General features: G+C 40.8%; 1 protein-coding gene across 1 annotated transcript in view; it reads right to left on the bottom strand.

Annotated features, from left to right (window-relative positions):
* The window catches only part of LOC119258217 (prolow-density lipoprotein receptor-related protein 1-like), a 52530-nt gene extending 29093 nt beyond the window's left edge, over positions 1-23437 (bottom strand). Inside the window, exons 1-5 of the mRNA XM_037526671.1 lie at positions 23369-23437; positions 11817-12033; positions 9336-9449; positions 6890-7129; positions 432-557 (exon numbers count right to left, since the gene is read on the bottom strand). Of these exons, the coding sequence (XP_037382568.1) occupies positions 432-557; positions 6890-7129; positions 9336-9449; positions 11817-12033; positions 23369-23437 (766 nt within the window). The remainder of the gene's footprint in view (positions 1-431; positions 558-6889; positions 7130-9335; positions 9450-11816; positions 12034-23368) is intronic.
* Between the last annotated feature and the right edge of the window lie 242 nt (positions 23438-23679).

The following is a 23679-nucleotide window of genomic DNA, read 5'->3' as shown; positions in this document are numbered from 1 at the left end:
AACTCCAGAGAACTGAAACTAATCTTTGGAACTTTACCATCTTATTTGATTTCTGATTCAGCCCTTCTTCACACCAAGACATAACCAAGGAATCCAAGAAACTGTGACTTCAGTTGGGGTCAATATCATAGTAGCCTGGTACATAGTAGCCAAGAATGATTAAGTGTCCAAGTGCTAAAGAAACACAGGCCAAGTTAAGATGCTTTGATTAGATGTCCCAAACATCTAGTTCTATGGCCTACAGAATAACTAAGTCATACTTGATGGCAACTGACATGATTGGCCAAAGAATGTGATTGTACCTAGTTTAAAGAAAGAATAAAGCAAATCATGTCTAATATTAGACCTTAAAATGAATCATTTATATACTTTTATCTTAATTACTAAGAACAGAGGAGGATTTAGGCATTGCTTTAGATACTGAAACTTACCTGTAACTTGACAGTCAGTGCCATTGTAGAGCTGGTAACCTTGAACACACTCGCAGGAGTATGAGCCTGGTGTGTTATGACATAGTTGACCACAAGGACTGTATGCCATAGAGCACTCATCTACATCTGGTGATAGATAGAGAATCAAAAATTAGAGAAAACCCAGGAATACTCTCGAGACTTTTTGTTCTTTTGAGCTACTTTTTGGATGCTCAGTGGACATGTGTAATGTGGAAATCTCTGTGTCAGCTCCTGAACTATACAACCCCTATCTCCACATAATTCCCATGGACATCAATTATTTTAGCAGAAAGGTCAACAGAGGGACCCTAAATGCATGCTTGGCACAGAATACTGATCTATTACCCTAGCAACCTTCTGGGGATGTGTCACTTGTCAAGCCAGTCAGAATCTAATTCAGTATGACAAACATTAGGGCCTAGAGTTCATGAATGTGCCATATGATCTCTCATCTAAGATGATAAAACAATCTTAAAACTCACAGGTATAACTGCAGAATTTAGGTAAGGCACTGTAACTTCTCAAAGTTGTTTGGGAGGGATCCTTTAAAGTATGAACATTGACGTTTATATCAATAATTAAAGATAAAGAAGTTATGACCATACAGTGGGGAAATTAGAGTTTCTAACAAATGATAGAAACTGTAATGGGAAACCTGTATGGCCACAAGTGAAGGAATGAAGTTGAATTACTCTCTAACTCCATGCGCAAATTAAATTCAAAATGAATTAAAGACTTAGATATAAGATCTACAATAATAAAATATAGAGAAGAAAACATCCATACGTATCACAGTACCAATGATAAAGATATTTTTGTAGCTTTGACCTCTATGTTAAGGGAAATAAAAAAGCATAAAATACATATAATTATATTTAAAAGACATTCCACTAAATGAGAGAAAATATTTACATATTCACAACCAAGAGTGGGTATTATCCAAGATACATAAAACTTTATAAAATTTAACAATGAAAAGCTATACACCAGAATTAATAAATGGAAAGCAGAGCTGATTAGACAGTTCACCAATAGACACATGTAAAGAAGTTCATCATCACTTTTAATAACAAATATGCCAGTAAAAACCATAATGAGTTAATCATCTCACACCCATGAGAAAGGTACATATAAATTAAAACATCCCCCAATAACAAGTGCTAGAGAGGATGTTGAGGAAGAGGAACTGTACTGCTGGTGGCAATGTAAACTGGTATGGCCATTTTGGGAGGTGATTCAGATTTACCTTAAAATACTATAAATGGAAGTACCATACAACCTAGCAATCCCATTCTTGGGCATTTTTCCAAAGAACATGAAACTACTAGTTCAAAAATTTATATGCTCTGCAATGTTTACAGCAGCATTATTTACAATTGCTAGGACTTGGAAACAATCTAAGTGCCCAGTGACAAAGGACTGAATCAAGATGCAGTATGTCCACACCATGGAATACCATGCAGCCATAAGGAAAGAAAAAAATGTTGCCATTTACAGACAGCAAAATGGAGTTCACAATTATGTCTAGTAAACAAGTCACAATTACAAAGTCAAATTTTGGACACATATAGTAGATGATTTGATAAAGCAATATACTTATAAAAACTAGCAGCCACTAGTAAAAGATATGAGGTTTCTGGGCTGGGGGAAGGAGGAAAGGTCAAAGGGTATAAGTGAAGAGGGTGGAGAAATGAAAATAGAGAAGAACTGGGAAAAAGAGCCAAAACTATGTGTAAGAATTTAGTTAAAGTTGAGAAAAAATGAAATATGAGGAGAAGTTAGATTCTCTAGCATAACTGATAAACACTTTTAGTGTTTACAGTTAAAGGAAAAGAGTTATTATATCAATGGCATAAGGAAAAAATGTGGCACCCCAGAGTTAACCACTGTTAATATGTTGTGAATATCTTCCCAGGATACTACCTGCCACAAGGTAGCACACAAACATTTATTTAGTGAAAAACAAAAAGTAAAAAATAAAGTGTGAATCATGGGGACTAGGAAGTTTATTTTGGCTTGGTTTGGTTTGGTTTTTTAAGCAGGAAGGAATATGGTTCCTTGGGGGCATAGCCAGAAAAACCATTATTTCTCCTAAACCATGGGCTTCTAAAGTAGAATATTCCCTTTCCAGCCCAGGAGAATATCAGGATGTGTTTATAAGTCAAACTCAGTGGCCCACATGCCCCACAATGGGCCATAAACCATGAAGGATGCAGCAGACTCTAGAAGAGGAGGGACAAACTGAAGCCAGGCCCCTAAAAGATTATAAACAGATACTGATTTTAGATTTTTTAATGAAATAATAAGTTTAATTGCCTTATCCAAAATAGCTCATTACAATTCTTGATGATTTTTTTTAAAGATTTATTTATTTATTCATATAAGAACTGGGGTTGCCCCAAATGGCAACCCCTATTTGGGGGATCAGTACTACAAAATAACAGCCATAACACTTTCAGATTATTAGACAATATATGAAGGACATATGAAATTTATTTTTGCTATTCTGGCATTATAATCCCATCTTACAAAGGGGAGAAATAAGACTTAGGATTCAATGACAAAGGAATTCAGCTAGCCAAATGTATAGTGGACTCTAATTTCAGAATCTATCCAACCAATCATGCCATAGACCTCAGGTGTGGCCACGAAGTAACTATTTATTCCAAGACCATTTATTCCAACCCTGAAATTCTATAAAACATGTTAAATTCATTTCCTCATTAGTCGACATTGACCTACACTGCCCATAAAAGAGGATGATGACAAGTGGAGAATGTGGAGAATTCTTGGCAAGAATGTGGAGCAATTGGAACCTTGCATATTGCTGGTGGAAATGTTAAAGGGTGCAGCATTGGGTAAATGTTTAAACAGAACTTACTATATGACCCAGAAGTTTCTTTAAAAAAAAAAGATTTATTTATTTGTGCATACAAGAGCTAGGGTGTAGGCCAGAGGTGTGGGGGTTGAGAGGATTCACCAGAGACAGAGTGGGGAGCAGAACAGGCAGATTTACTGAAATACACTGCTGAGGAGAGCAGTGAGCAGGAAAGGAGAGGTCTGCTGCACCATGTGGGTCAGCTCCCCTGCTGGGGGATTGAACTCATGCTGCAGTGGCTGGCAATAGCTTGGTAGTGCTGAGACTTAACACCTTGTGCCACCATGCAGGCCCTGATCCAGCAATTTCACTTGTGGTATATATATGCAAGAGAACTGAAAGTAGGCAATCGAACACACTTAAATACCAATGTTCATAATGGCATTACCTGTGAGAGCCAAAACAACCTAAGTGTCCCTGAACAGGTAAATGGATAAACAAGATGTAGCATATATATATACACAAAGCAATATCACTTGGCCTTTAAAAAGGAGGGAAATTCTGATACAAGTTACAACATGAACCTTAAAGACATGCTAAGTGAAAAAAGCCAGACACAAAAGGAAAATAACTATGGGATTCCACTTATATGCAGTAATGGAAAAGGCAAATTCATAGATACAAAAAGTCAATAGAGGTTAGCAGGAAGGAGAGAATGGGAAGTTATCACTTCATGGGAACAGAGTTTCTGTTGCAGATGATGAAAGAGCTCTGGAATGCATAGTGGTGAAGGTTGCACAACATTGCAAATGCAGTTGATGCCACTGATTTACACACTTAAAAATGGCAAATTTTATATTATGAAGATATTATATTATATGAAAATAAAAATGTCTTTAAAAGATAAACCAAAATGTTCTGACCTCCACAGTTCTGACCATCTTGCTGTAATTGCCAACCAGGTCCACAGGAACACCGGACACCCCAGGTTGTGTCACTGCACTGCCCGGTGCAGCCCCCATTAATTTTAGAGCAGTTTTTACCTGGGAGAGACAGGGCAATGGTGAGTACAGGTAAAAGAGGTGAAAGATCAAACATTTTATAAACTGTATTGTATCAGAACTATCTACATTCAAGTGAGCAACAGATGTCTGGGTATGCATAACTTTTGACACTGCCCTCTTCCCTAGGAACATGAGGCACTGGGGGAAGACTGCACTAGAAGGAAAGGTTGGCATCATGGAGTAGGGGAAGCCATTTCTTTTTAGGCTAACATTCTGGACAATTCCAGGTGTGGGTGTGTTATTCAGTCATGGAAAAACCAGCAACCTCTTCACTATTTTCTCTAGAATCTATGGATGGTTTAGACCCTCCCCTCAGAAAATGATACAATTTACTAATCCAAGAACACAGTTCAGAAACCCATACTTTCTACCATTTCTTAGCTTTTAGCATTTCTTATTTGCATTCCTTTGACGAAAAGCTTCTTTTGGTCTTTAACAACACTGGAGGGTTTCACAGCACATATATAAAGATCAGATTTAGGGAGGAAGTTAAAAGACAAGATGAAAAATGACTTGGGGACAGATGCCCACTCTCCCTCTGTTTCAACTGGAACCAACTGTGATCTTTACAGTGCGAATTACAGGATTCAGGATTGGGGCTGCTGGCTCAGTAGACTCCCTTCTCTCCAGGAAAGTCTTCCCAAGTCCTTTCTCTGCTAAATCCTGGGAGATTTCACTATTTTGTCTTTGCAAACGATTCTCAGTGGCAAAATTTGAGTTCTTTATTCCACAATCTTAGAACAATATAGATTGTGTTGTTTAGCTAGTCTATTTCTCTAAAGCTATAACATTTGAGCAACTCTTAAAGTTTTATAGCTCAGTTAACATTTATACACACTCAGGAGACCAATGCCAGGAACTGCAATTTGTCGTATGTAAGGGATCCATCACTGAAAAATAACTGCTTGTCTACAAGAGTTGGTCCTAGCATTCTCTCAGAGTAGACCCCTATGCACTGGCCATATTGATTAATGGAGACATTTGCTCATTGAGCTATTCAGACTTTATCTCCTCCTGCTTTAAACCAAGAGACTGGTTTCTTACCACATGTAGTGGGTTCATCAGTGCCATCTGTACAGTCTGCTTTCCCATCACACATCAGGGATTCTAGGATGCATTTCCTTCATCACATCTAACCATGCCTTCTGGACAGAAAGCTGTGGAGGAAGTTAAGCATTCTTTTTCATCAATATTTGTGTTGGGGAGTGGGGAGAGTGGGAATAGACATCTCTTACACCAGGCAGGTAAGCTGGTAATATTTCTACAAACCAAAGTAAATCTAGGTAGGGAAGCAAGTTCTATCTTTGTAAGCAGGTTTTTTTTTTTAACCCAATCTTTTAAAATATTTTATTTATTTATTTTTGCATAGAAGAACTGCACTGTAGGGCCTCCCCTGGTGGCGCAGCAGTTGAGCACTGGGCTACGAAGCTGCCTGAGGCCTCTGCAGCACCAGTTTGATCCCAGGGCCACCGGCGAGGGTCCCACATGGTGCGACAGACCTCTCCTGCTGTGCCCGCTGCTCCCCTCAGCAGTGTATTTCACCAGTCTGCCTGTCTTATTCCCCGCTCTGGTGAATTCTCTCACCCTCCCATGCTTCTGACTGTACCCAGTGCTTGTATAAATAAATAAATAAATAAATAAATAAATCTTTAAAAAAAAAAAAAGAAGTGGACTGTAGGCCAGATGTGCTGGGGGTGAGAGGATTCACCAGAGTCAGAGTGGGGTGCAGAACAGGCGGATTTACTGAAATACACTGCTAAGGGGAGCAGCGGGGGAGACAGGAGAGGTCTGCTGCACCACATGTGAGTTAGCTCCCTGGCTGGGGATAAGTCTCAGACCTTATCAGTCATGATAGCCCTGAGACTTAGCCCCTAGGCCACCAGGGGGGCCCTTTGTAAGCAGTTTTAAGAGAATTGGGAACTTAACATCTTTGTTATCAAGCCTTAAGACATCTGAACATCAGATTGAAATAATCAAATTAAAGTGAGTTGATATTAAGTAGTTCTAATTGAAATGGTTTTAAAGTCAACAAAACAATCCTAAAAGAAATATTTGCTTAAGAAACCAGTTTATTTTAAAAATGTCAGACTCTGAATATATTAAATACTGTAGATTCAACTCTAGAAATATTGAATCGGATTGTTGGAGGGTCCATTATGTTATGTGTATGTGGCTAGGAAAAAAGGCATAGAGCACCCACCAAGTTCTTTGGGGGGTTTTCCTTCTTCAGTGAGGAACTTCCCCCTCTGTATTCACTACACAAGGCTAAGGGCACCTGTTAGGAGGCCTCCTCCCATCTGGATGCTCAGGTTTTGTCTGCACCGGCCAAATTGACTGGTGGAAACAATCTAGGCAGTGCATAGTGTATACTTTGCAGCTACTATGCAACATTGCTCTATATTTCCATGATTGACTAAATTTTGGTTATTGTGAGGAAACATCCTGTTTTTAGATACAGGATGACAGTCTTAGTCATAGGAATTAAAATCCAACTTGCAAAAAGCAGCCCACACAGTGCACCTTTCCCTTAAAAGGAAACAAGGAACAAAACTCACCACAGACGTCCTCATCGGAGGAGTCCCCGCAGTTGTTGGTGCCATCACACTTCCAGCCGTCTGCCACACACACCCTGTTCTTGCACTGCCATTGCCCAGGTAGGCAGTGGCTCTGGGGACAGCGGCCTTCATAAGAACCCTCTTCACAGTCCTCAGGGGCATCACAGAGCTCCCGAGCATCACGGCACAGAGAACTTCCCGGACACTGGATTTTTTGGCCAGGACAGGCTGTCAGTACCTCTAAAAGGCAGGAATTGGCTCAGTGAGGTGGAAGTGCTATGCTACAGACTTATTTAGGCATGAATGGCTTGCTCATGAGCTCTGTCTATAAAAAAACAAGAATTGAGAAAGACAGTAGCCATGGAGATGTACAATATACAATTTTGTATATTGAAATTTCATCCTAAAAATGTTTTTAAATAGAATCAATAAAGCTAATAATCTTTTTATTTCAGGTAATTTTCTTTCCTTTTTTTTAAAAAGATATATTTATTTGTACAAGAACTGGGATACAGGCCAGAGGAATGGGAGGGTGAGAGGATTCACCAGAGACAGAGCCTGGAGCAGGACAGGCAGATGGACCAAAGGCACTGCTGAGGGGAGCAGCGGGCGAGACAGGAGAGATCTGCTGCGCCATGTGGGCGTCTCCGTGGCCGGCCGGGAATTGAACCTGCACAGCAGAGGCTGGGGACAGCTTCACAGCACTGCGCTTAACCGGCTGCACCACTGGGGAGGCCTATTTCAGGTAATTTTCTAAAAATAAGTTAGTGGGTAAAAAAAAGTCATCTATAATACCAGGGAAAACTTAACACCTGGGTTGAGCCTATGTGGTAGAAGGCTTGCTTGTTCCCTTAATACTGTGATTATGAGTCAACGCTTTTAACTAACAGAATAGGACTAAAGATAACAAGCTGTACGTGCCACAGTGAACCTCGTCGGAACCATCCAGGCAGTCGCCAGCACCGTCACAAAGCCAGCTAGTAGGAATACACCTGCCGTCGTCACACTGCCAAGCCCGGGGTGCCCTCGGCATGCTTCCTCTGCGGGCCAGGGGCGGCGGCATTCAAGAAGATACAAAAAGGAAGGTGCTTGTCAGGAATCTAACAGCTTTTAAATTTGGGTTTCATATTAAGCATTTTCATTAGCAAAGGAATAATTAATTCTGCTTTGCTTCTAGAGTCCACCCTAAACGTGCCTGTTCTTGTCATGTGACCCCTGACAGCATCACACAGGACCCCCTCCCACCCTCCGACGACGCCCACCATTTTACAGGGCACGGTTGTCCAATAAAAGTTTCTGTGAAAATGGAAGAATTTTAATTCTGTTCATCCCAAATGGTGGCCACTGGTTCTTGAACACTGAGATGTGACTAGTATGACAGAAGGATTGAATATTATTATTTTAGGTGTTTAAATAAATTTAAATCCTTACATATGGCCAGCAGCCACTGTGTAGAACAGTGTAGATTCATAGGTTTACTTCCTTGAATTCTTTTGGTATTTGAGACGATGGGAATGTTCAAGAACCTGGGAGCAATTCGTTTTTAATTAGACCTTAAAATTTCCAGCTAAGTATGCCTACAAGCAGAAGGCCACAATCATGGGAAGCTGGTGAAGTGCACGGGGGCAGAGCACAAGGAATTATTTTCTAACCTGTAACATGACATGTGTGACTGTCAATATTACATGTTTAATATCAAATGGATCGTGTAAATTTATGTCATAGTAATTGATACCCCAAGAATGTGCATGTGGGGTAAACAAACAGCACTCACCGAGGAGGGGTTTTTCTCCTTTAAGGAGAAAATATCTTTTCCATATGCATAGCACAAGGATGTGAGGAATCTGGTTTAAGAAGCTCACATATGCGGGTGCTCAGAGGCCTCTTCTGGGACTCTGAGCCTTTTAGCACAGAAGTTCTTGAGATTTGTTTAACAAGACATGTACCAAATGGCAAACCTGTCTTTATGAGAATGATAGGACTTTTTGGTTCGCTGGTTGTGTAGGTTTTTGTGCTTAAGTTGAAAGCTGTGCTTAACTTGAAAGCTGTGTTTAGTTGTAGATCTCTAAGCCTGTGAAGGTTGAACTGGTTTATTGTATACAGAAAGTTGTATGCACTGGGGTCTGCAAGGATTTCATACGAAGAATCTCTGTATTATTCAAGTTTGAGTGATATCACATAGATGTTTAAGCCTATTCAAGGGAGGAATCAGCCTTTTGCTGAATTTTCCATATTAACTAGCCTGCCCCACTTGTCTTAACGGTGTTACCTATACTTAAGCATCCGTGGTCTTGTCCACTGAGATCCTGCAAAAACCCAGAGCACCTAATATTTCTGAATACCCCTTAATGGGTATTCACGAGAATGGACACTGCTGGCCACGCACATTGCACTAAGGATCCTGTATAGGTAGCGCATGATGCAGTAGTGAGAAGAGCTCACTTACCACACTGCTCATCAGTCCCATCGGGACACTCTTGCTCTCCATTGCAGAGCCAGGTCACAGGGATGCATTTCTCACCACACATAGCTTGCCTGGTCCTGTTACACTTTGCTTCATCTGCATGGAATGACCAAGAAATCAAGCCATGAGAATTCTTGGCTCACTCTGGTACTCAAGAGAACATCTTTTCAGGATAAGCTGCAACCAAAGGTAATTTTGCAAAGCCTGCCTTCCCACCTAACCCCCAGGAGAACACAAGGGGGATCCAGTATCCTAAACACCCTAATGCATTCTCTAGTGATGACCCTAGGGAACCCTTCTTTCTAGCCCTGTGAAGCTGTTGATGGGGTCTTGGCTCTTGCTTCCCTGTTTTCCTAGTAAAATGGGGTGGACTCACACTTGTGTGAAAGAGGCAGGAATACTTTTCCAGTTCTGGCTCTGTCTCAAAGACTCAGTATGAAGAGTTTTAAGTTAGAAGTCTAGGTTCAAAGAACTTGAATCTAGTTTACTTTTAGACTTAGAAAGCTACATCCTAAAAACTGATTAGGGTTTTGGATCCTATAGATTATAAAAATACTTCTAATAGCCTGGTTGCAAGTAATTGTAAGTTTTCAGCTACTTACAAGACATTAACTTATATTATCTATTTACTTATCTCATGAACATATGTCCCTTAACCTTAAATGTTTAATGGTCCAAAATAAGCCTATTGTGCATTTAACTTATCATATAGTCCTAACTTTCAAAGAGAAAAGGCCAGTCCTTAGCTCCTAGAAAACATAAGCTATGTGGTCTGTGCTAGTGAGAGTCTCTGCAAGATGCAGTAAAGCCTCAGCAAGTCCCACTTCCAGAGAGAACATGAGTGTAAGGAATGGAAAGCCATGTACAAGGCTTTGTCATAGAAGTTGACGGTGACATTACACAGACTACACCTTCTTTGGTAAAGATCACGTCTTAGTCTTGTATCCCACCAAGATGGTATTTTTAGAATAGTTACTCGATGTTTGATTTTAAAAGGTTGGCTTATAATAAGCACTATAAGTAAAATATTCAGGAAGTATTGGTTACGAGTAAATAGATAACAACTTTGCCAGAAATCTACTCACATACCATCCCAGAAATGCACTTAACTTGAAGTTGAGAGCATTTATATTAGCACCTACTAACATGGAGCACAGGCTCAGACAGGCTACACAGGCTGGCGTTTTCGTTAGACCACTTACAACAAACAACATGACCTTGGGAGTCACCTCCTCTCTCTGGGCCTGTCTTCTTGTATAAAATGAGACTAGAAAATAAGTGAGGATTCAAAGATTAAATGAGCACAAATCCCGTTGACACAGTACCCACCACATAAAAATGCATATAAAGTGGTAACTCTCTTGCTGTCTCTTCCAGCAGATACTTCTAGAAGAATCCCAATAAGGGTCACAGTCAGCGCTCAAAGTCACATTCCTTCAACAATTATTTTTTTATCTGATGAATCTCAATCTGTCAAACATGAGCACAAATCCTACACAGTATCTGCAAATGGGGCACATTTATTTATGTATTAAATTTATGGTAGCTCTCAGTCTGTCAATATACAAAGTACAAGGATCACATGCTGTTCTAAAACAGACATTGCAAAGAGTGCCAGAAGGCACTAAAAACCGCCGCTTAATAAAACACAAACCAAAAAAAAAAAGAGTAATTTTAACTCCTGTTGCTGGCGTGGTGCGAAAAGACCACCCAGAACAAGTGCTTACTGTCACAGCTGAGATGCTGCACCAGGTCAGACCAAGTCCTGAGGGTTAGAATCCCTCCTGGAAGACAATTCAGTTGGTAAGTGGCACCTACTCCCAACCACTTAACAAGCAAGGGTCCGCCTAAGCTAAAATGATTTAAAACCTTAGAGAGCGGCACCTGTCAGAAGAGACCCTCAAGTGTGCAGACCAGGGTACCACGACATTGGGTACCTCCCACACCTGCCTCCTTGGGGTCTCCTTAACCCTGAGGGTAGCAACAAGGGCAACAAGAAGTTGCTTCCAACCTGCACCTCAGTGGAGGCCTCTTCCACTTCTTGATTATTATGAGAGTCTGGAACGAGGCACCTGGGCCTCCAAGAGGCCAGCTCACTTCCTGGTGAACACTGTTGGACAGACCATCTGAGACCAGGACTAGAAAGCAAATCCTACTGGTGCCTGACTAGGGTACTGTAGAGGCCAGGAGAGAGAGTGCACCAGGTATGAGGAGAGCTCCCTTTCTAGCCTGTTCGGGGATCAGATGGGGAGAAAGCACCAAATTCCTCACTGAGCCCCTACCCTCCCATCCACAGGCAGTTTTGTAAAGGCACCTGGTGCCACTCCAGAAGGCCCAGCCTCGCCCTTCTAGGTAAGTCACCGGGGAAGCGAGAATGCCCCAAGCTCACCAGCTCTCAGCAGCCCCCAGCAGCCCTGAGGCCCCTCCACCCTTTGTGATCCCTTCCCTTGGTACCCCACTCACCGACCCGGGAGCCCCCGAGGCCGCCCAGCGTGGCCAGCACCTGTGGCAGGAGCAGAATGAGCGCCAGACGCCCCATGGCCTGTGGAGGGGACAGTGTGCGGACCCCGATCTCCGCGCCAACGCCGCGGGGCGGGGAGTGCGTTCGCTGGGGCGCAGCAGCCAGGCGAGAGAAGCGCTGGGAGCGCTTGGTGGTTCCGTCTGGCTTTATCTCCCGAGCCTAAGGCTCAGCGAAACTGCTGCGCGGGGGTGAGGGGCTGGGGGGGAAGAGTTGAAGTCGCCAACTCTTGGGGAAAAGCTGCACGGAAGGGGTGCGGACTGCAGGGGAAGCGGCTGTGCACTCGTCGGGTCGGATCTCTGGCTATTTAGTGGGAAGGAGTGGCAGGGGCTTCCACCCCCTCCTGTAATGGGACAGTGGACACTCGGCTAATTCAGGGCCTGACCCTTAGGGACAGGGTAGGCTTGGTGACCACTCTTAAGTAAAGGCGCCTAACTTTAATGTGCATGTGAATTATTTGGCAGTCTCTTTAATAGGCAGAAGCTGAACTTGAAGGTCTAGGAGGGGTGAGATTCTCTGACTCCTAGGTGATGTTTTGTTGCTGGTCCTCAGACCTCACTTTGGAAAGCAACGTCTCTGTAGCTCCAAACCGAGGTCCCCAGGGAGGACTGCAACACTCCGGAGTTGTCTTCCCCTTGGGGGCTCTCTCTGTCCCTTCTGCCCCCTCTCTCCCCTCTGCCTCTCTCCCTTGTACCAAGGCATTCCTGCCCCTGGGTGTGTGAGGACAGCTCTAGCTGGTTAGTGATCAACAACCTAAATACAAGTAACTTAAAAGCCTCTACCACTACCACCACCACACATACACTCCATTTCTCTTTCAGTTTATATCACTGTCACTGTAACAAACAACTGGACACAGACAGGGATAGAGTTTGTTGATTCCAAACCAGAGTTAAACACAATCCTGCCAGGGCCATAAACTTAGAGGACTGACTGCAAGAAATTAGAGGTCATTTTATCCAAAAGCGGACATTTACACAAGAGATGATGGATAAAGATGAGAGTCTGTGATACCTTCCCTTTAGTGCCAGCCTCCCTCCCACCCCCTCCGCAGCTCAGCTGTGACATTCCTTCTTTCTTGTACACCAGGAGAGGCAAGTGTCAGATTCTTGGAGAGAACAGGATGGAGTTAGAATTTAGAATGTAAAACTGGCAGGAACAGTTGTAGTGTTTGGAAATGAACACAGCAATAAAACACGATGAAAAAAATAGAAACAGAAAAGTGAATTGCTAAGTGCCTTCTTAGATTTTATTTGCAACACAATACTCCAACAGCTTTCTTTTAAATCATACCTCCTCTTCATGTTCACTGCAGTCCCATCAAAGCATACTTTGAAGACATCAGAATGCCATATGCTCTAAAGTTTTCCTTAAATTCATCGTGTGGTTTGATTGCATAAAGCCAATTAAAAGGACCCTTCTGTTTTTAACAAGAATCTCCTAAGTGCTCTTATTGATTTCTGCTGAAATGTTGTTTGCTTTGGAAACAGATTCTTTTAGATGCTTACTGGTGTTCAGTGACACAGGAGAGCAACTTGAAATTGTATGAAGAGAGACTAGTTTTCCTCATAGGAAGGCCATTGAAGCTGGAAGTAAGTACCTGGGACTGGTGGATGGTAGACCGGGGTTCAAATCTCAGTTAAGTGGGATGATGAATGCACACAAATGGCAGCTTTATTGTAATAAAACTGTCAGCACCAGTTCTTAATAACCCATAGCAGCTGAGGAAGCCATAGACGTGAGTGATATAAATGATAAGTCATTTAAATACAGTTTATATTTGTCTTTAAATTTTTCTAGTCTTTGACTCATTCTTCCCTCGTGATATGTGCTGTCTTTCCTATGTCTCTCCCACTTTTGCCACTTTGTCTTTTAATTCTACTTTGTCAGCTTGTGGAGGACAGAATAATATCCCTCCCCAAAATAAGTCTCATATTCTAATCTTCAAAGTCCAGGCATACGTTACCTTGCTTGGCAAAAGGCACTTTGCAGGTGTGATTAAAGTAAGCTCTTAAAATGGGGAGACGATTCCGTATTACTCAGGTAGACCCAATGCAATCACAAGGGTCCTTAGAAGAGAGTGGAAGGCAGAAGAGGACATGTCAGGACAGAAGCAGAGGTTGGAAGGATATGAATGCCAAAGAATGAGGGAGGCTTCTAGGAGATGGAAAAGACAAAGATACAAAATTTCCCCTAGAACCTCCAGAAGGAACACATGCCTACAAAAAGCTTGCAATTGTCCCATAATACCTATTTTAGACTTCTAACCTCCAGAAATGCAAGACAATACATTTGTGTTCCTTTTAAGTCACCAAATTTGTGAGATATATGTGTATATATATGATTCTACATTATGTGTATATATATGATTCTACATATATATATACACATTATATGTGTATATATATGATTCTACATTATATATATCATATATATATGAGATATATATATATATATATGAGATACTCCCACTATGATTCCACAAATGGGAGAGCTGTTTTTTTTAAGTAAGTGTCTAGATGACACTGTGATTAGTAAGATGGAAATTTATTTAAAATTGTTGTTGAATGAATAGTGGGTTTGGGACCATATTTTCTCAATCAATAGTTATTGGAGACATAATTGGCAGAATCTCCATATTGAATCCTTGACCCATAAGTGAGAGTTATTAAGGCCAACTGAAGCTCTAGGAACTGCCTTACCCAAATCACAAACCAAAGCAATATTGCCTCCCCAAGATTGGTGCCAGTATCAGAGACTTGAAATATATAGCTAACTGCTCATGCATCTCTAGTCCATATATCTGTTTAGTGCAAAAACTGGATGCATGTTGGAGAATGAGAATTAATCTCTGTGAATTATTGTAAGCTTTACCAGGTGGTGACTACAATTGTAGCTAATTTGTAACATGTGGATCTAAACATGTAGCCAGATGCCAGGAGATGTAGGCCTCAAGTAAATCAAAACAGCTCCTGGCATCTTTTCTACTGCATATATAGATATTTCCCTTAGTAACTAACAACGACAATCAAAAGCCATTTGCTTTGTCTGATATTGCATTTTAAGGTTCTGTCAATCTCCTGTCATAGTCTGCAAAGAATTTTACTGTCTGGGCATTCCACGTAATATATTACTTCACACCTTTGGTCGGACCTGGTAACAGGAAATAGCAAGTACCCTAGAATTTTAATGAGATTCACATGCGGTAGGGGGAGGGGCTGTGTAATTCCATGGGAATATTGATGAAGGCACAAAAATCAGGGGTCCAGGGCATGTCAGGACAAACCTAGGAGAGCAAGACTTCTCTCCAATTCCACGCCCTGACCTATCTATCAATAGTGCTGAACCTGCCCGTTAGCTACTTCTCCATTACTTATCCTTCTGCTCTGCTCTGCACCTGGGGTAGCAGGACTCTAGCCTCTACAGCAATGTTGGCTGTGTTGGCTTACAGCTAGGTTTGACCAATGGGAGATGGCATAGGAGATAAGAGGATGGGAAGAGTGGAGAGCCAAGGAATTTCTTTCATCCTCCCTTGGGTCACATCTGCAGTAGTAGAAGCTTCTCCTTCACAGATCCTGCTCCTGCCAGAGAGGCTTGTTGCGGTTCCAGTGTCCCTGGGGTGACCCTGGCCCTGGGCTCTGTTAACCCTGCCTGTCTTCCACCCTTAAGACTAGGTTTCTATTTCCTAATCTCTGAGTTAACGCATTGTCTTCTGATCTTCATGATGATCCCATTATCTATGTAACCACTTTTATGGTTTAAATTCCCCATATTTTGAATATAGAGTGTTTTGTTTTTGTTTAATTTTGTTTGTTGCTGATTTTGTTTTAGTTGTCACCAAATAGTGGAATCAAATATATTGAACCACCATGCACATGCCTTTGGGAAAATGGATGAAAAACATGTTTTATTTCTGCATACAGGTTGCCTGAGAATGCTAGAAATAAGCATGACTTACCAAAAGGTCCTTAGCCTGGTTTACACAAAGCCACAACAACTGGTTAATAGAATAAGAAAAAATCCCTAAATTGACTGTAGGGAATTTTGACCATATTATCCATCTTCTGGCCTGAGGGCATGACACTGAGTAGATTCAACATCAGAGAACCTTGTATTATTGTTTGTATTTTTTGAGAAACTTGTATGTTTGAATGTATGCTATTTATTTAATATAAAGCACTGTAAAACCCTGACATTTTGTAAACAAAAAGCAAAACCTTGGGGCTATTGTAATTTTCATTACAAGAGCATTTGGTGATCTTTATTGAATTTGTGAAAGAGAAGTGTTGAAGTGATACTGATTATTTTTAGAATCCTTAAATAGCTTTTTATAAAAATACAGAAATATTAACTATATTACAGATCTGTATGTTGAATTCAAAACAGGAAATATTCCAGGTAATTGGGTAACTAAGTCTTGGTTGTTCTAAAATAAACTATTATTGTTGCGTTAGCAACACCACACTGATAAGAAAAGAAGAGTCCTGCGGCAGGCTATAGGATGTAGGATGCTGCTGAGAGCAAGATCTTGGCCTTTTCAGTGACAGAGAAAAGGGTGGGTCAAACTGAATAATGGATTTTGGGCTTTAGGAAGGGTGAGTCTGATTATATACTCCTGACCCCCACCCATGACTCCAATCTTATTAACAAGGCGTTCCTCTGATCAGTCCTTAGGGTGCAAAGTACATCAGTCACCGCCCCCTGGCCTTTCCCAGTCATACCTCTTGATGTATACCCATTGCCCCATGGCCATCAAGTGTCCTGCTCTTGTCTAACTTGAAAGGAGCCTTGTTCACCTATATACTGTATCATTTTGTTAGTGTTGGGAAACTATATAAAAAGTATAGTTTAGGGATCAGACAGTAATTACCACAGAACTAAAAGAATAAATCAGAAAGAAGGGAAAATGGGGGCAGTGTAGGCTAGGGAAGTTTGGCAGGAGTAGGAGAAAGAAGGCAAGAAGTAGAACAAAAAGAGAAAACAGCCTTAGGTATGAGTAAGAACAGAGCTGAAGACTCCAGCCTAGATGACCCTGCAGAGGCCCACGGCTGGTCTCTCCCAGTGCCCATCTATTCTTCTCTCTGCTGAAAGTCATTTTACCAAAATACCTCCCTCTATGTCATTCCCCTGCCCCCACTTTTAGTGATGTGCTGTTGCCCTTCTTATAATCTCTAAACTTGAAACCATCCACCTCCCATTGTGTCCTCAGTTCATCCTCCCAACTTTGTCTTACCCAACTCACCATGGGTTCACTAGCACAAGTCCTCCAGCAGAGGCTCATGCTTTCATTGCCTTTATGTTGAAAAGATGGTGGATTCAAAGTGCAAAGATTTTGCATTTTGCATGCAAAATCTTGTCACTATTATAGAAATTTGGACAATGGAGACTTCCTAGAGGCTAGATTTATTTTTTTTTTTAAAGATTTATTTTATTTATACAAGAACCAGGGTACAGGCCAGATGCGCGGGAGGGCAAGAGGATTCACCAGAGACAGAGCGGGGAACAGAACAGGCAGACTGACGTAATACACTGCTGAGGGGAGCAGTGGGCGTGACAGGAGAGGTCTGCTCTGCCATGTGGGTTGCTCCGAGGCCGGAGGGGATCGAACAGGCACTGCAGAGGCTGCAGACAGCTTCACAGCACTGCGCTCAACCGTCTGCGCCACCAGGGAGGCCCTAGAGGCTAGATTTAAACTCCACAGTAATAACAGGGACTACTTCTGTCTTGTTCAATTCTGTAGTCCCAGGCCTGTATATAAGAGGTACTTGAAAATGTTGTCTTCTGAATATGACCATGGTGATTTTAATTTATGAGAGGGAGTAATTTAATTCATGGGAGGAAGTAATGAGAGAGTGAAAAAGTAGCTTCTCTGTAATTCATGATCTGTTTTTAAGGATGCTTAAAATTTCAGAATTTTAGTTTGGGCTAGGAAATATTTTCTCTTCTTACTCTCTCTTGCTTTATGTCCCCAAAATGTTGCCTCTAATAATTCACCTTTTTCAATTATGTGGTTAATGAAATCAGGACTCCCTATTTCTCCCCAGAGCCATAAAAGCTCAATTCTTAATAAGGACAAAGCTCACAGACATGGATATTTTAACAGGCATGTTTCCTTCTGGTCCAAGCTCATGGAAGATCTGTTTTTGCAAGTCACTTGATAACCATGCCAAAAGAGACCTTCCCATGAACTTGGACCAGAAGAAACATTAATTATGATGTTAGAAGCATCTTATGTTGAGGCATTTCCTTCTATTTCTAGTCTTCTAAGGGTTTTTATCATGATTGGACATTGAGGTTTGTCAAATGCTGAATCTGTTGAAATGATCAAATGGCTTTTCTTCTTTACTCTCTTGATATCATGAGTTGCATTGATTGGTTTCTTATGTTTTTTAATTTAAAAAAATATTTATTTATGCATATAAGAACTGGGTGTAGACCAGAGATGTGGGACTGAGAGGATTCACCAGAGAGAGTGGCAAATCTACTGAAATACACTGCTGAGGGGAGCAGTGGGCAAGACAGGACAGGTCTGCTGTGCCATGTGGGTTACTCCCTGGCCAGGGATTGAACTCTGGTGATAGATTGATAGCGCTGTATCTTTAACCCCTGTGCTACCAGCGAGGCCCAATTGGTTTTTCGAAAAACTCTTTAAGTTAGGATGTTTTAGATTTCACAGAAGAGGTGCACAGATATTAGAGATTTCCCATATCCTCCTTGGGTTATGTGCTACATTATTTTGTTCCTATTGTTCCAGCTTTAGTCATTGGAAGTCTTTTAGATTACTCCTATCCTTTAGACATAACCCTGTCCTTGTTGTTGCCCTTAGCACTCCTTGCTTTCTATTATAGTGCACTCTAAGTTCCTCTGTGCTTTCATGTCCCATCCATAGAATCAGTCATTTCTCTAAGGAACCCTGATTCCTTTAATAAGGAGGCTGGTATAGGGGGCCTACATGGCAGCACAAGGGGTTAAGATGCAAACTATGAAGCTAAGCATAGCCACTGCAGCATGAGTTCTATCCCCAGCCAGGAAGATACCCATATGGTGCAGCAGACCTCTCCTGACTTGCCCACTGTTCCCCTCAACAGTGTATTTCAGTAGATCCACCTGTTCTGTTCCCCACTCTGTCTCTGGTTAATACTCGCACCCCCCACACCTCTGGCCTGTACCCCAGTTCTTGAATGCATAAATAAATCTTTAAAAAGAAATGTGTGGTGTATGAATCAAAATCTGGGTTCTGGGAGGCCTCTTTTTTTAAATAACAGGATATGGTTTAATATTTTGTTAAGGATTTTCACTTGTGTTCCTTATAAGGGATATATAGGTCTGTACCATTTTTTTATTATAAAGTCCTTATCTTGTTTTGGTATTGGGGTAGTGCTGACTTCATAAATAACTTTGGAAGTGTTCCTTTCTCTTGTTTCTAGAAGAGTTAGTATTAGAGTTGGTATGATTTTTCCACAAAGGTTTTGTTGAGTTTACCAGTGAGTCATGAGTTTTTTTAAATAGGAAGAGTTTAACTACAAACTTGCTTTAATAGATATGAAACTTATAATCTTGTCCATTTCTTCTTGAGTGAGTTTAGCAATTTGGTCTTTGAAGGGATTTATCCATCTCATCTTAGTGATCAAATTTATTGGTATAAAATTTTTCACATTATGTTCTTATTAACCTTTTACTGTGTCTTTCTTTCTATTGGTCTGTCTTACCATTTTTCATCTTAATTATTCTGGATAAAAATGGATCAATTTTATTGAGATTAAAAAGTCTTTTTATTGATTTTCTCTATAATTTTTTCTGTTTTATGAATTTCTGCTTTTTATGATTTCTCTTTTTCTTACTCTAGATTTGATCCCCATCTTTTTTGGATTCTGAAGGTAGAAACATAGATAATCAATTTAAGACCTCTCTTTTTTTCAAATGTAAGTATTTAATGGTATTAATTTCTAAGTGCTCTTTTAGTGCATCCCATACATTTTTGATATGTTTATCTCCATTCATTTAAAATACTTTAATTTTCCCCTTTGATTTCTTAATTCACCCATGGATTATTTAGAAATGCATTGTTTGATTTCCAAGTATGTAGAGATTTTCAGATACTTTTCATATAGAGAATCTTTTTAAGAGTAATTCCATTGTGGTCAGTGAACATATTTTGTAAGACTTCATTCTTTTCACATCTGTTGAGATATATTTTCTGATTCAGATTATAGTCTTGTGAATATTTTATGTACTTAAAAAAGAATATGTAGTCTACTGTGGCTCGGCTGAGTATTCTATAAATGTTAATTAAGATGGTTAGATGGTAACTTTGTTTAAGCTTTCTGTAACTTTGTGGATTTTCTGTCTACTTGTTTTATCAATTAGTGAGAGAATATTAAAATTTCCAACTATGATTTGAATTTATCTTCTTCTCCTTTCAGTTCTGTAATGTTTTATATATTTTAAAACTTATTTTTAGGCACATACACATTTAGAATTTTGCATATTCTTGATGAGTGGATTTCTATATCATTCTAAGTTTCTCTTTATTTCTGGTAGATTCCTTATTCTGAAGTATAGTCTGATATTAATATCCCTACCCAAGCTTCTTTTGATTTGTGTAAACATGTTTATTGTTATGTACTTTATCCTCACTTTACTTTTAACCTATCTATACCTTTGAACCTAAAATTTGCTTCTTGGGCCTCCCAGGAGGCACAGGGGTTGAAATCTCAGCACAGTGAAGATGTTGCCAGCCACTGCGACATGAATTCGATCCCTGGCCAGTGAGCTGACCCACATGGTACAGCAGACCTTTCCTGTGTCACCTGCTGCTCCCCTGAGCAGTGTGTTTCAATAGATCTACCTGTTCTGCTCCCCACTCTGTCTCTGCTGAATACTCTCACCTCCTGGACCTCTGGCTTCTACCCCAGTTCTTGTATGCATAAATAAATATATAAAAATAAATCTTTTTTAAAAATGAATAAAATTTGCTTCTTGCAAATAGCACATAGTTAGGCCTTACATTTTTTTTTTTTTTTTTACAATCTGACAACCTCTGCATTTTAATTGGAGTGTTTAGATCATTTTTTTAATATAAATGTTAATATAGCTGTGCTAAAACCATCCTCTATTTGTTTTCAATTTGTCTTATTTATCCTTTGTTACTCTTCCCCTCCATCTTCCTTACTTCTTTTAGATTAATTACATACTTGTCTAAATTCCAATTTACCTCTATTTGCTTATAGATATGTTAAAACTTGAAATTTCATTAGGTATGTAGAAAGTAGAGGTTTACCCTAAAATAAGACCAATCATGAGATAAATGGTTAAGGAAAAGATCAATAAAATAAATATTTGGACTTACATCTGGTTACCATTGGGAAACAGAACAAACCTAGACCAGAAGTTGAGTGCATTATATTCCCTAAACTCTTGGTTGTGGTATCTATGATTTAAATCATCAAAGGAGTAAAGTGGAGGCCTCTAGAAATTTGAGAGAAATAAAGTAAGGGATTAAAAGCTCAGCCATCAGGATTGAGGTGCTCTTCTCTGCTCCCCTTTCCTACTGTGAAGACTTTCTTTCCAAACCTTCCCTAGCCAAGGGGTACTTTTACTTAACTAATGATTTCCATTACTTGTCATTGTTAAACATAGTTCTTGGTTTAGTTTGAGTTCCTCTCCAATATCTCCAGTATATCAACCTCAAGATTACTTTTGGGACGACTGACAGTGTTCCAGGCACTATATACTCAGCGCTTTTTTATTTATTCCTTCCAGCAACACTGTGGGATCTACACTATTCTTAGCCTCACTTTATGGTCTAGGAAACTGAGGTTCAAGTCCAAAAGGAAATTGCTAGTATTCAAACGTGGGTTGTCCAATCCATAATCTGAATCCATTCTCTTAACCCCTAAGTTATCCCAGGGAGGGGCCATCAGTACTTAAATTCTTTTTTCTGTCTTTCCTTCCCTCTGCCTGAAATGGGCACAGGGTCTTCTCAAACATCTTCCCTTGCTGGACTGGGGAGATAGAGGGAGTGAGACATGGTCTGTGTCTTATAGTAAAAAGAGAAGATGGAACCATTGCCCCAGTGAAGTGAATAACCTGTCCTTAACTCCATGACTTTCCCTTGTTCCTTTGCCTGCAGGTCAGCTAGGAGAGTGGGGGGTGCACCACCAGATCTGCGTCAGGTTCCACTGGACTTGCTTCCAGATGCAGGTCATAGGAAATGAATTTCCTGAGCAATGTCCAGTCGTGCATCATCATGCTCTCTGGACCTATACGCAATGGAAGAGAGAGAAGAGTGGGCAAAAACCCATGATGGATGGGAGCTGTGTTGTAGATAAGGGTTTGGGTGATTCTTAAATCAATGTCTGCAGAGCAGCGTGAGCACAAAGTCTTTTATGAAATTGTGAAATGAAGCTTCTTCCCCCCTTTTCACAGAGATGTAATCATACTTCCTTTTGTTTTTTTTCCTCTACAAGGAAATGGATGATTCAAAACAAAAAAAACCTGGGCCTCCCTGGTGGCATAAGGGTTAAGATGCAATCTCTGAAGCTCACTGCAGCCTCTGCGGCACAAGTTCAATCCCCGGCCAGCCAGCGAGCTGCTGTTATAGGGCAGCCCTGATACTGAATGGGTTGCCTGGCTGTGGGTCCTCACCCGCACGCTTACAAGGGACTTATTAATATTCCACTACAGGCACACACAAAAGGTTAATAAAAGGTTTATTTACAAGGGAAAAGGAAATAAGGAAAATGTACAACTCAGGGAGAAAATAGGGAAATAAAGTCTTTCATGCGTCCTACCCGATCCGCCCACCTAGAAACCCAAAAAGCACTCTCCGAGCTGGCCAGACGCTGTGAGCTGGCGGAGAGTCAAAATGGGGGACCCCTCCAAAGCCCACGTGTCTGGCTTTATACCAACCTGGCTGCTTAACCCCACCCTCAGGTCCCAGCCACCTTCCCTTTGGTGGTGATGAGATTTGTAGTTCCCAGTGTCTTTGGCTTTGGCCTGGGGTGAGGGTGGAGTCCACAAAGCCTGTATGGAATTAGCTTTAGGACTTCTTTTTCCCCCTAACACTACCGCATGGCACAGCAGACCTCTCCTGTCTCACCCGCTGCTCCCCTCAGCAGTGTACTTCAGTCAGTCTGCCTGTTCTGTTCCCCACTGTCTCTGTTTCTGGTGAATCCTCTCACCCCCCACGCCTCTGGCCTGTACCCCAGTTCTTGTATGTATAAATAAATAAATCTTTTTTAAAAAAAGAAAAACAAAACAAAAAACCTAATAATAACAACAAACAGTTCATTTGCTCTAACCTTGGATCTATTTTACTTCTAAGCTACAGATGTACCAGACTACCTACAATGAGTAACAAAGATGAGTAACAAAGACTACTCCTCCTTGTCTACTAGGAATAGAATTTTATTTCTCTTTTATGTAAGAGAAGTGGGATGTATGTAGTGAGACAGATAGAAAACCCTATAATGGATCCAGGTGCCACTACTCATACCTTCTGTTCCCCAAAAAGGACCATCTTCTGGTCCAAGATGGCTGCTGTACTCCAGCCATCAATACCCATTTTCCAGGCAGGAAGAAGGGGAAAAAAAAAAAATGAATGGCACACCTCCCTCTCCCTTTAAGGAGACTTCATAGCAGTCACGCACAACGATTCCACTCACGTCTCTGGCAAAAACATCTTTCTGTGATCAGGAGAAGCTGCAATGTAGGCTGGAAAGTATGTTTTAGCTGAGTGACAGTATGCTCAATTAGAAATCAGGGATTATTCCACTTTTAAGAAAGAAAAGAAAAAGGTATCAGGAG

The sequence above is a fragment of the Talpa occidentalis genome, unplaced genomic scaffold (assembly GCF_014898055.3).
Source record: "Talpa occidentalis isolate TD23 unplaced genomic scaffold, MPIMG_talOcc4v2.1 talOcc4.4, whole genome shotgun sequence".
Lineage (NCBI taxonomy): Eukaryota > Metazoa > Chordata > Mammalia > Eulipotyphla > Talpidae > Talpa > Talpa occidentalis.
Note: the sequence above shows the minus strand (reverse complement) of the source record. Positions and strands in the feature narration are given on the sequence as shown.